Here is a 12,022-nt window from a genome sequence, read left to right as displayed (position 1 = left end):
ATCATTCAGTTCATAAGTGAGGGTCAGGATTTGAACCTAATTTTTGGATATTTCATTAAGCCAGTTCTTGGGACTGATAATTCTTTAATATTTTTTTTCAGACACGACTACTTTTACTTAAAAATCTATTATGTAAACAAGGAAGCCCATTGACCCAAAAAGAACTAGCACAACTTGCTAGGTGAGTAATTTGATTTGGTCTATTCTTAAAGCTTTTCTCTCTTCATTTTTTTTTTTTTTTAAAGGAATTCTTTTTTGTTTAAGGAAAACTCAGGTATGAAATGAGTATTTTATCCTTCAGAGAACATCTCATCCTTTATTTCATCTTTTTTCTTATCTCTTATTCTTACATATATATTTAAATTTAAATTTCTAGATAACTCTACAAGACCTGACCTACATATCTGATGATGATACTATATTCTTTATATAAATTTATTAAAACTTAAAGGGACACCTGGGTGGCTCAGTCTGTTAAGCCTTCGGTCTGCCTTCGGTACAGGTCATGATGCCAGGGTTTTGGAATCCAGTCCTGCATTGGGCACCTTGCTCAGCATGAAGCCTGCTTCTCCCTCTGCCTTCTGCTTTCCCTGCTTGTGCACACTCTCTCTCTCTGACAAATAAATAAATAAAATCTTTAAAAAAAAAACACTTATTATAAGTGGTATTAAAATAATTTTATAAAAATTTGGGGCGCCTGGGTGGCTCAGTGGGTTGAGTGTCTGCCTTCGGCTCAGGTCATGGTCTCAGGGTCCTGGGATCGAGCCCCACATCGGGCTCTCTGCTCAGCGGGGGCCTGCTTCCCCCTCTCTCTCTGCCTTTCTCTCTGCCTACTTGTGATCTCTCTCTCTCTCTCTCTCTCTCTGTCAAATAAATAAATAAAATCTTTAAAAAAATAATAATTTTGTAAAAATTTAAAATTTCTTTTATCTCTGCCCACACCAACACAAGTATTTTCATATAAACTTCTCCTCATGTTACACATAATTTTTTTTTAACTTTTGCATCTTCAGCTTTTTTTATGAGTGGTATACTTAAGTAGAAACTAAATATAGAAGGTGGTCTTGTTGAATTTTAGTCATTAGAAATCTTTTTTTTTTAAAGATTTTATTTTTTTAATTTATTTATTTGACAGAGAGAGAGAGAGAGAGAAATCACAAGTAGGCAGAGAGACAGAGAGAGAGGGGGAAGCAGGCTCCCCGCTGAGCAGAGAGCCCGATGTGGGGCTCGATCCCAGGACCCTGAGATCATGACCTGAGCCAAAGGCAGAGGCTTTAACCCACTGAACCACCCAGGCGCCCCTAGTCATTAGAAATCTTACAAGGTAATATAAATAATCAAAAAGTATGTGAATAACTAGTAATTTTAGTAAAAACTCTTTTGAGTTCCCAGATACCTATGAAAAAAGAATGAATTCAATACTCAGAAACATTGAGGTTCTTCTTTGTCTTTCCAATGAAGAATTCAACTAATACTTGATCTCTGTAGTTACATAACATAGTACATGATTAAGTAAATGCTTTCTTTTCCTGTCTTATTTTTCTCCCCTTTGCCCCTAGTTTTTAGTTCCTTTTGATAATCTCCTGGCTGCCCAGGACTCTCTACTGTGGGCATCCCATTCAGATGTGCCTCTTTTTGCCACTATCTTCTACCCCAGATCCTTCCTTCACCCTGTTTGTCCTACATTTCAAATTGCATAGCTTTCTGCTTGATAACAGGCAAACTAGATGTTACCTTCTTTTTACATCGAAATTTTAAATCTGCAAAGATAAAAATAATTTGCTCTTTTTTCCTTACCATTCTTAGAATGACTGATGGATATTCAGGAAGTGATCTAACAGCTTTAGCAAAAGATGCAGCACTGGGTCCTATCCGAGGTATGTGTATAGACCTTGAAACATTTAGACCTATTCGTTAGATTACTTTAGAAGTTTAAGAAGTCCCTATTGAGAGGTTTTGTTTCTGTTTTAGCTTTAGTAAGAAATCATTTAAGCTTCTAAAAAACTTGATACAAAGTGGTTTCTAGACTTCTCATGGGGCCACATATGTTCTCCATTGCATGTTCTTTTGGTTTCTGTTTGTTTTCACAAAAACAAATATATGAAACCATTCTTAGCTCACAGACCATATAAAGACAGTCAATGGGTGTGTAGACCATGACCCCTGTTTCAAACAACAGATTTCAGGGTTTGTTTTTTTTAATTAAAAAATTTTATTATTAAAGTACAGTTAACATACAAAGTTATATTCATTTCAGATGTACAACATAATGGGTACACAATTCTGTACATTAAAGGATGTTCACGATAAATCACCATCTACCCTATGTTTCACTTCTTAGTGGTAGGCAACCAGCAGAAAACACGAAGGAAAAGAAAACATTTTTAAGCAAGCAAAAAAGAAAAATAAAGGGGAAATGTTCTTACCTGTTTTTGGCTCTTTTCACTCCAATATCCTGATATCACTTGAAATTAAAGTGTCTAAGAGAAGCTTTTATTTGTATTGTTATATGTTATCTTTTGAGAAATTGCTTTGTTTTGATGCAAGGTTATTTGCCGTTTCTGAAATACCACTATGATACCTCTTTAGACTAGATATTCTCAGCTGCTTTTCCACAGCCAGCATGGGCAGTGGGTGGGTGATGCTCTCAGGTATGCACTCAGATTGCTGCCTATGATGATAAAATAGAACATGGAATGGACAACTTCTGGAACACATCTGCAGTGAAACAGTGTATTGACTCAGAATTGCTGCTTTGCAGAATAAGTGTAACCTTGACAATATATTTTGAAATTCTGGGCAAAAAGCATTCTAGTCAAACTCTTGCTGCCTGGTACATGTCACGAGTGGACTCAACCAATACATAATACATAAACCATTTGTATTTTTTCAGAAAATTTTAGCTATTATTCTGAAGCAGATAAAAGTTATTGGGTTTAAAAAAAATAAAGCCTTTGTGAAGAAAAAAACTACATTCTTTTAACTTCAAAGCTATGAAATTTACTGTTCTTAGGCAATATGCAGAGAAAGTGAATGCCTCCCACTTACTCCTAAAGACATCCTAAGCATTTATAAATTGTGCTCTTAATATTTTTTAATTTATTTTTTTAATAAACATATAATGTATTTTTGTACTCTTAATATTAATGTGTATTTTCCTTTTAATAGAAATAACTTATATTGAACATGTACTTTTAGATCATTGTACCCGTTTTTGCTCTTCAGCAATTTAAACTTAGAAATCTTTTTTTTTAAATGGCTGTCTTGTATTTTACAGAACTGAAACCCGAACAAGTAAAGAATATGTCTGCCAGTGAGGTATATTACTTTCTAGTTATCTTTTCTTTGCTCTGGTTCTCTATATTGTAAGACCTATCTTTTATCTGGATTTTCATAGTTAATTAGAAGCTAGAAATAGTTAACTTTGCTTTATTTCAAAATATAGGGGTGTATCAAATTACAATCTCTTAATGGTGTTTTTTGGTAATATTAAACAGAAAAAAATTATAGAAAACTTAAGAATTTTGTTCTTTGTAACAAGTTAATCCCTTAATATTCTATTTTGTAAGATTTTCAGCATTTGTTTTTGTCCTTATAAAAGCAATACCATTGTAATGTAATTCATTACATTTTAATATCGTAGGCCCTCTTGGGAAAATGCTAGTGCATTTCTTTCGAAAAAGATTGCCTGCAAAATATAAAGTTGGACATGCAGAATTATTGTAATAACTATGTAAGCAAACATTTAAAATTAGTATTATATTTATAATTTATAAGTCAGAGATATTTTTTACTGCCCAAATTTCAACAGCTATTGAGGACACAGTGAACTCTTAACATAGAGAATGAATGTATTTGAGTACATTTTGACAGTCTTTTTTCTTCAAACTTCTAAGTAAACTTAGTTGTTTTGCAGTATTTTGTGTGTGGTAGTTAATCAGCTGCATTACTAAGAATACCCTCACATTTACTGCAACCATCATTCCATTTTTTTTTTTAATTTTTTTTTTTACTTTTAAGATTTTATTTACTTGACAGAGACACAGTGAGAGAGGGGGAGTAGGAGAGGGAGAAGCAAGTTCCCTGCTGAGCAGGGAACCGGATGTGGGGCTCAATCCCAGGACCGTGAGGTCATGACCTGAGCTGAAGGCCGTTGCTTAATGACTGAGCCACCCAGGCGCCCCTACCATTCCATTTTAAAAGTCTATTTTACCTAGAGTGTATTTGATATGAATGAAGGCTAGGAATGGAGAATTGCACATGCTTTCTCTCTGGCATTTTGCTGCTATTTCCTTAAAAATGCACATTTAAAATGTAAGTTTCAAGTCCCTTTTATCTGACTTATAATTTTAATTCCACATTTTTAAAATTCTTTCTTTACATGAAAGTACGGTACAGTTTGTGTTCCCAGTGTCTTGTGGGGTTTTATTTTTTATTTATTTTTTTTTTTAAATATTTTGTTTATTTGACAGACAGAGATCACAAGCAGGCACAGAGGCAGGCAGAGAGAGAGGAGGAAGCAGGCTCCCTGCTGAGCAGAGAGTCCGATGTGGGGCTCGATCCCCGGATGCTGAGATCATGACCTGAGCCGAAGGCAGAGGCTTTAACCCCCTGAGCCACCCAGGCGCCCCTCTTGTGGGTTTTTAAAAATAGTTTAAGTATAATTTATTAATAATATCCCACAAATACATTTTTTAATGTTCTTAAAGCATAATCCTGATAATATCTTTCTACCCAAAAAGTAAGCATCATGCATGAATTATTTCTTCTCCACACACTGTTCCCCTGCCTTGGACCCAGGATAGGTAATCTTGATCCCTCCTATACTCTGGCCCCCTAGATTCAGACTGAGGAGAGGCCAACTATGTGACAATTTAGGGCTCTGTATTTGTCCCTTAGAAAGACCATGTGGAATAAAGGGACTAATTAAGGCAGTAATGAGCTAAAACCACCAACTGGCAAATAAGTTTGAATAAGAACCAATCTCTAAATTCTCAAATGTCTTAACAGCCAAAATCCACTCACCTCTTCATCTGCAAGTATTCTGTCTGTCTCAAGCTCTAAGGCCATAGCATTTCTTGTGGAAGTCCATTGGGAAGTCCACTTGTACCTATAAATGGAATGCTTTGATACACTTTGATTACTATAATAACTGGCAGCCTTATTACTTACAATAAGTAGGTGGCTGCTTAGAGAGTAGGAACTCTTACAAGGCTGTCCATTATTGCATGAGATAAGAGACCAGTTTTCTACTGATAGTGGCTCTGTTAACCTTTGTGTATATTTTGCCCATCCTGAGAATATCTACACAATCAAATTTGAGCAACATTTTTCTTTTATTTTTTAAAGACATTTATTTATTATAAAGAAGGAGAGCAAGCAAGTTGGGGGAGGAGTGGAGGGAGAGAATCTTCAAGCAGACTCCCTGCTGAGCAGGGAGCCTGACGTGGGACTTGATCTCATGACCTGAGATCATGACCTGAGCTGAAACGGAGGCAGATGCTTAACTGAATGAGCCAACCCAGGCGCCCCAGCAACATTTTTCTTCACCGAACAATATCAGCCTAAATATAGTTCCTGTTTTATTTGGAGATGAAAGAAACTTTTTTTTTTTTTTTATAACTCATGACTTTAAAACAAGATAGTTCTGTTGCTATAGGTATGAATAGCCATATAACAAGTTGCCCAAAAACTTAGCTTAAAATGACCACATTTATTATCTCACATTTTCATGGGGTTGGGAATATGGGCATAGCTTAGCTGAGTCCTCTGCTTTGAGCTCTGTCAGAGGGCTGCAATCAAGGTGTTGGCCCAAGGTCTCTTACAGAGCTGTAATCAAGACGTTGGTTGGGGCTGTAGTCATTACAAGACTCAACTGCAGCATATCTGCTTCCACACTCACTCACATAGTTCTTTGCCAGATTCACTTCTTTGTGGGTTGTTGAGGTGAGAGCCTGTTTTCTTAGTCATTGGCTGAAGGCCTCCTTCAGTTCTTTTTCCACATAGGCCTCTCCAACATAGTACTTTCTTCATCAAAGCAAGCAAGCCAGGAAGAAGAGAAAGCATCAGCAGGATGGAAGTCAAAGTCTTTATAATCCTGAAAGTGACCTCCCGTCACTTTTGCAGTAGTCTGTTCTTAATGTCCAGTCCACATTCAAGGGGAAGGAATTACAGAAGGGCATATATAACAAGAGGTGGGAATCATTACTTGTCAGAAGATGCCCAACATATCTGTAAATCAATTATAATTTTTTTTTAATGTTTAAAGGGTTACATTTGGCCAGTGAAATTTGCTTTTCACATTAAGGTGTGCCCTTTTAACATTACTTTCAAACTTTGAGACGCATTCTTGCATTCTGGGAGCTAGGCATTTAATCTCAACACCTGGAATCAGGAACTCTACAGGAACCCTGCTTCATTTTTTTTTTAAGATTTTATTTTTAAGATTTTTAATTCTCTATGCCTAACATGGGGCTTGAACTCATAACCCTCAGTTTAAGAGTTACATGCCGTACCACCTGAGCCAGCAGGACACCCCAAGAATGCTCATTCATTTTAATGGAGAATAACGTTAAGACTCTAGGATTAGAAATGTATACTGCATTGTTTTTTATTAGTACTGGTGTTAAATTAGCCTACTCCAATGACAAGAGCCTGAAAAATACACATATTTTAGAAATATTATTAATTCGGGGTGCCTGGGTGGCTCAGTGGGTTAAGCCTCTGCCTTTGGCTTAGGTCATGATCTCAGGGTCCTGGGATCAAGCCCCATATTGGGCCCTCTACTCAGCGGAGAGCCGGCTTCCCCTCACCTCTCTCTGCCTGCCTCTCTGCCTACTTGTGATCTCTGTCAAATAAATAAAATCTTAAAAAAAATAAAAATAAATATATAAATAAATCTTTAAAAAATTAATTCACTCTGATAGAGTACATTTATTTCAATATTTCAGCATAACATCTACTTGAATTTTAATCCCACACCTAAAATATAATTTTATCCACCTTTTTTTTAAATATATAAGGAAGAACCTTATTTTAGACTAAACTTTAGAGAGGAACACTAAAAACTTAGTAAAACTGTTGAATGAATTACAAGAAATGACATTACTGGTATCGTTTGTGACCATTGTACTAATTATGTATTAGGTTACATTGTTACAAGTTTTGGTTCTACTGTATACTTTTATCCAGTTTATTTTTAATCTGATGGGTTTTTCTAAAGATTTTATTTATTCATGAGAGACAGAGAGGCAGAGGCAGGAGAGGCAGGCTCCCCACGGAGCAGGGAGCCCAGTGTGGGGCTCAATCCCAGGATGCTGGGATCATGACCTGAGATGAAGGCAAGACGCTTAACCATCTGAGCCATCCAGGCGCTCTAATCTAATAGTTTAAGTATTAATAATTTGGTAGTACTTTTAGCTGTTAGTCTTGGACTTACGAGTTAATATTTATAAAATGCTTAAACCAATCTGGCAATAGTGGATGCTATGTAAGTGTCCATAGAATAACTTTAAAATACATAAATAATAATAATGACATTTTATTATGGAGATTAAATAAATTATTTTATCAGTCACATTTATGAGAGAGGAAAATACAAGTAGTTTGGTTTCTAAAATCTTATACTAGTATTTTTTTAGTCATTATTCAGTACAACTGTAATGACTAAGGGTATTATCAGGCACTGGTATATATACTATAAATACACACATTTAGGTGAGATAAGCAGAATTTGACTTTTATAGAATATAAAGAATATTTTATGAGAATAGAAACAATTATATTGGAATTCTATGTTTTTAAAAGGTAGTGCTAAAAATTGTTGGCTATAAATTCAGGGTACGATGTACTCTGTTTTTAAATCACAAAGTTTGGGGTGCCTGACTGGCTCAATCAGTAGAGCATGTGACTCTTAATCTCAGGGTCATGAGTTCAAACCCCATGTTGGGCACAGAGCCTACTTAAAAATAAATAAAATAAAAAATAAAGCACAGTTTGTATCCACTTTAACTTTGACTTTGTTATTTCATTAGTTTGTTTTGATAAGATATCTTTGCCATTTATTTTTCTCTTTCTCAAATTAGCTACTAGTTGCTTTTCCTGTTGCATATATTCATCTGTTACTAACTTCAAAATATCATATATAAATTTCATATATATTTATGTGCACCTTTCTATACAGTTCAATTGAAATTTCATCAAAAGCTTTTAAGACTTTAATTTCTGCAACAGATACATTTTATTCAAGAATATCATAGGTAGGGGCGCCTGGGTGGCTCAGTGGGTTAAAGCCTCTGCCTTCGGCTCAGGTCATGGTCCCGGGGTCCTGGGATCGAGCCCCACATTCCCCTGTATCAGGCTCTCTGCTCAGCAGGGAGCCTGCTTCCTCCTCTCTCTCTGCCTGCCTCTCTGCCTACTTGGAATCTCTGTCTGTCAAATAAATAAATAAAATCTTAAAAAAAAAAAAAAAGAATATCAGGTAGTGGATTACATTCATCATCCTTCTACTCTTTGGGCTTTAGGAAGAGCCAGTGTGTGTTTTAGTTAAAAAAACGAGTAGGGCTCATATGATTATGTGGTAACAATATGTCCTTTTCCTTTTTGACTAAGATTAGTCTACAGTTTACAAGTGTGGGTGATTTTCTCAATCTGTGCTCATCTAGATATCAGAGGGTGTGAAATAATTAGATTCGGTTTTATAAGAGTAATAAAAAGAAGAATATATATGAATATCAGTTGATGTTTTATCTCAAATTGTCCTTTAACTTATATTTGGGCAAAATGCACATGTATATATTGGTGACAATTTTTAAAACTGTTTAATTTTGTGCCAAGCTTCTTTTGAGTTTTCAAGGTATTCAGGTAATTATAGATACATGTTGATTCAGCATTGTTTTATTCTACATTCTCATAGCCAATTAAAAAGGTCAGAAAATGAGGAGCACCTGGGTGGCTCAGTCGGTTAAGTGTCTGCCTTTGGCTCAGGTCATGGTCTCATGGTCCTGGGATTGAGCCCCACTTGGGGCTCCCTGCTAAGCGGGAAGTCTGCTTCTCCCTTTCCCTCTGCCTTTCTCCTGGCTTGTGCGCACTCGCTCTCTCTCTCTCTGTGTCTCTCATATAAAATCTTTTTAAAAGGTCAGAAAATAGGGGTGCCTGGGTGGCTCAGTGGGTTAAAGCCTCTGCCTTCGGCTCAGGTCATGATCCCAGGGTCCTGGGATCGAGCCCTGCATCGGGCTCTCTGCTCAGCGGGGAGCCTGCTTCCTCCTCTCTCTCTCTGCCTGCTTCTCTGCCTATTTGTGATCTCTGTCTGTCAAATGAATAAATAAAATCTTAAAAAAAAAAAAAGTCAGAAAATGAGGCCAAATTAATACAAAATGTATTACAAGTAATATTAGTATTAGAAAATTTCAGATACAAACATCCTATATGTTGTGAAAAGCATTATTTTCTTAAAAGTCTCATGTGCTTCTTGTAAACCATCTTCCTTTCTAATAAACCCAGCATGAATTTAGCTAGAGTATGCTTGTGGTGAGACTTGAGAATTCTGAATGATGTAATTGCGATTCTTTTTTCTGCTTGTCTGTATTTGTCAAATTTTCTATAAGGAGTGTTTTCTGTTTTTATAATGGGAAAATATTGGGACTTAAAATTTTAATACCTAAGAAATTAAACACATATAATAAAAGTATATTAATATAGCATATAAGATTTCTTATATAGCAGACTTGCCTAACATATAATAATATGTAAAATAAGATGATTGGCACAATTTTCTAAGAATACATGTATATATATAACAATAATAAGCAGCATCATTACTTTAATCCATCTTTGGGTTAACTACTGAATATATTTTCATCATTTGTACTGTCATGCGTTTTTTTAAAATCTAGATGAGAAATATTCGATTATCTGACTTCACTGAATCCTTGAAAAAGATAAAACGCAGCGTGAGCCCTCAAACCTTAGAAGCATACATACGTTGGAACAAGGACTTTGGCGATACCACTGTTTAAGGAAAGACCTCTGTAAGCCTGCAGAACACTTTGCTTTTGAAGAGAGAAACATGCCATGTTAATTGAATAGCTATCAGCTACAGAAATTGAGCCTAAGTTTACAGGACTTTTCAGAGTCTTACAATTACTTGTGCACCCCAGCAGATGCACCATAAAACAAAATTTTAATAAAATATACAGTGCAAATGGAGTATTTTGTTGAAGGCCTGTTCATGGTTATCCCGATGGGCGCTGTAAGTTAGAGCACAACAAAAGCTGATTCTGGTCTTCTTTACCAATATAATCATGATGTAAATAATAATTTGTATATTGTGTTGCAGATGAAAGTATTCCAGAGACAGTGAATGGTAGAAGACACAAGCGCCTTTGGTTGTTTGTCTTCTGATGTCTTTTCTTAAAATAGTAATTTTTTCTATTTTCCTTTCCTGCTGTTGTCTTTACTACAGAGGATTAGAATGCCAAACACTCTATAAGTTCCTTTTTGTTCTTTTCTTTTATAAGTCCATTGTGCCAAATGAAACTTCTTCCTATGTAACAGTAATAGGAAAAAGTATTTTGAAGGTTTTTCTTTTTCATAAATCTACGCATTAAACATTGTGTTTCACTTTTCATTTTTCTATTACCTTGTTACCAATTTAGAAAAGAATTTGTTGATAGCAACAAAGCAAATCTAGTAAAATAGAAAGAGAGATGGTTAGAAGGTTTGAGTCATTCTGTCATTACAACATGTAGATCAGTCCTCGTGTGACCTGAAAGTATTTTTTTCTAATATATCTGTCAGAAATCTATTGTAGACTGTTAATTTATTCCTAATGGAGTTTATTTTCTGCTAGAATTATTCTAATATTTAAGAAGGCCAAGTTTAACTGCTGTAAAAGTGGTTCCTGTGTGAGAGAAGGGAAGAACTGAGAGCTAAGACATTTCTAATTTATTGCTTATTGCTTTCTTACTGTTTACAGGATAATTATAAGCCAATGGATCTACCATCTTTTATTCTTAATAATTATTAATCCCCTCAATGAACCTTTAAAAAATTACTGAATTTTTATACATTGCATACATTTTATAGGTTTCTTGTGCTCACTTTGTTAACTAAAAAGTTAGTCTGTTAATCTGTCTCTTGTTCCCCAAGAATGTACAATAATTCTGTTTCTCGTTTGTATAAGTATGCCTGAGTTTTATTATAAAACTGTCATTGTAGGAGGTAGAGACTCATATGGCTTTTTAAATATTGTAATAAAGGCAAATGGATATTTGCCCTTAGTTTACTGGTTAAAAGTTTGTTTACAGAAATTTTCTTTGGTGCTTTTATGTAAAATGTCATGGATGGAAAGAATAATTTCATAGTAGTAACAAAGATTTTTTTCATTTAGGAAAAATATCTTTGGTTTTGAGAGAATACATTAAAATTAAAAACTTGCTCCATCTAGATAAGAATTTTATAATGAAGACATACATTCTTCTTAATTTTAATCTTGTTCCTGTTAAAGACTTACCTACATATAGAAGATGTATGGTTTAAGGTAATGTGCTATTTGTAGCTATAATTTAAATGTCTCCTCTAATCATGACCTTAGAACTCCCTGGATAACAGAAATGAGGGTTGAAATAAATAGGAAGAAAAAAAAAAAAAAAAACTAAGCCAGAACCATGCCCATTTTCAGTCATATGTTGTTATCTTTTTAAGATCTCAAACATTAAAGCATCAATTATAAAATACTGATAATGAAAGATGATGCAGTATACATGATGACAAGAATTAGGAATATCCAAAGTTAAAACATTCTCAATAAAGTTCATAAAATTTCACTTTGTATTTTCATTTAGAAAAGGATTAACATTGATGATGCTTGAATAATAGTCGGTTATACTAAATGTGTGTGCTTCACGTTCAACTTTTAAAATGTAATCTTTAAATTTACCATGATCCTGTCTGCACTAATGTAGCTCACTATTTTTATTGGAATAGTTTTTAGATCACAAAGATATCAAATGTTAAAAGTTAA

At 34.8% G+C, this 12,022-nt stretch overlaps 1 protein-coding gene across 3 annotated transcripts in view; it reads left to right on the top strand.

Moving 5' to 3' along the window:
• Positions 1-11,615, top strand: part of LOC111154176 (spastin) — a 52,600-nt gene extending 40,985 nt beyond the window's left edge. For all 3 annotated transcript variants that reach the window (XM_022513610.1, XM_022513611.1, XM_022513609.1), the window contains 4 exons: positions 102-181; positions 1,807-1,877; positions 3,278-3,318; positions 9,894-11,615. In XM_022513610.1, coding sequence (XP_022369318.1) covers positions 102-181; positions 1,807-1,877; positions 3,278-3,318; positions 9,894-10,016 — 315 coding nt within the window. In that variant the 3' untranslated portion in view covers positions 10,017-11,615. The remainder of the gene's footprint in view (positions 1-101; positions 182-1,806; positions 1,878-3,277; positions 3,319-9,893) is intronic.
• The last annotated feature ends 407 nt before the right edge of the window (positions 11,616-12,022 follow it).

Source organism: Enhydra lutris, unplaced genomic scaffold (genome assembly GCF_002288905.1).
Source record: "Enhydra lutris kenyoni isolate GAN:26980312 unplaced genomic scaffold, ASM228890v2 scaffoldscaffold35, whole genome shotgun sequence".
Lineage (NCBI taxonomy): Eukaryota > Metazoa > Chordata > Mammalia > Carnivora > Mustelidae > Enhydra > Enhydra lutris.
The sequence above is the reverse complement of the archived record's forward strand: the minus strand, read 5'-3'. Positions and strand labels throughout refer to the sequence as shown.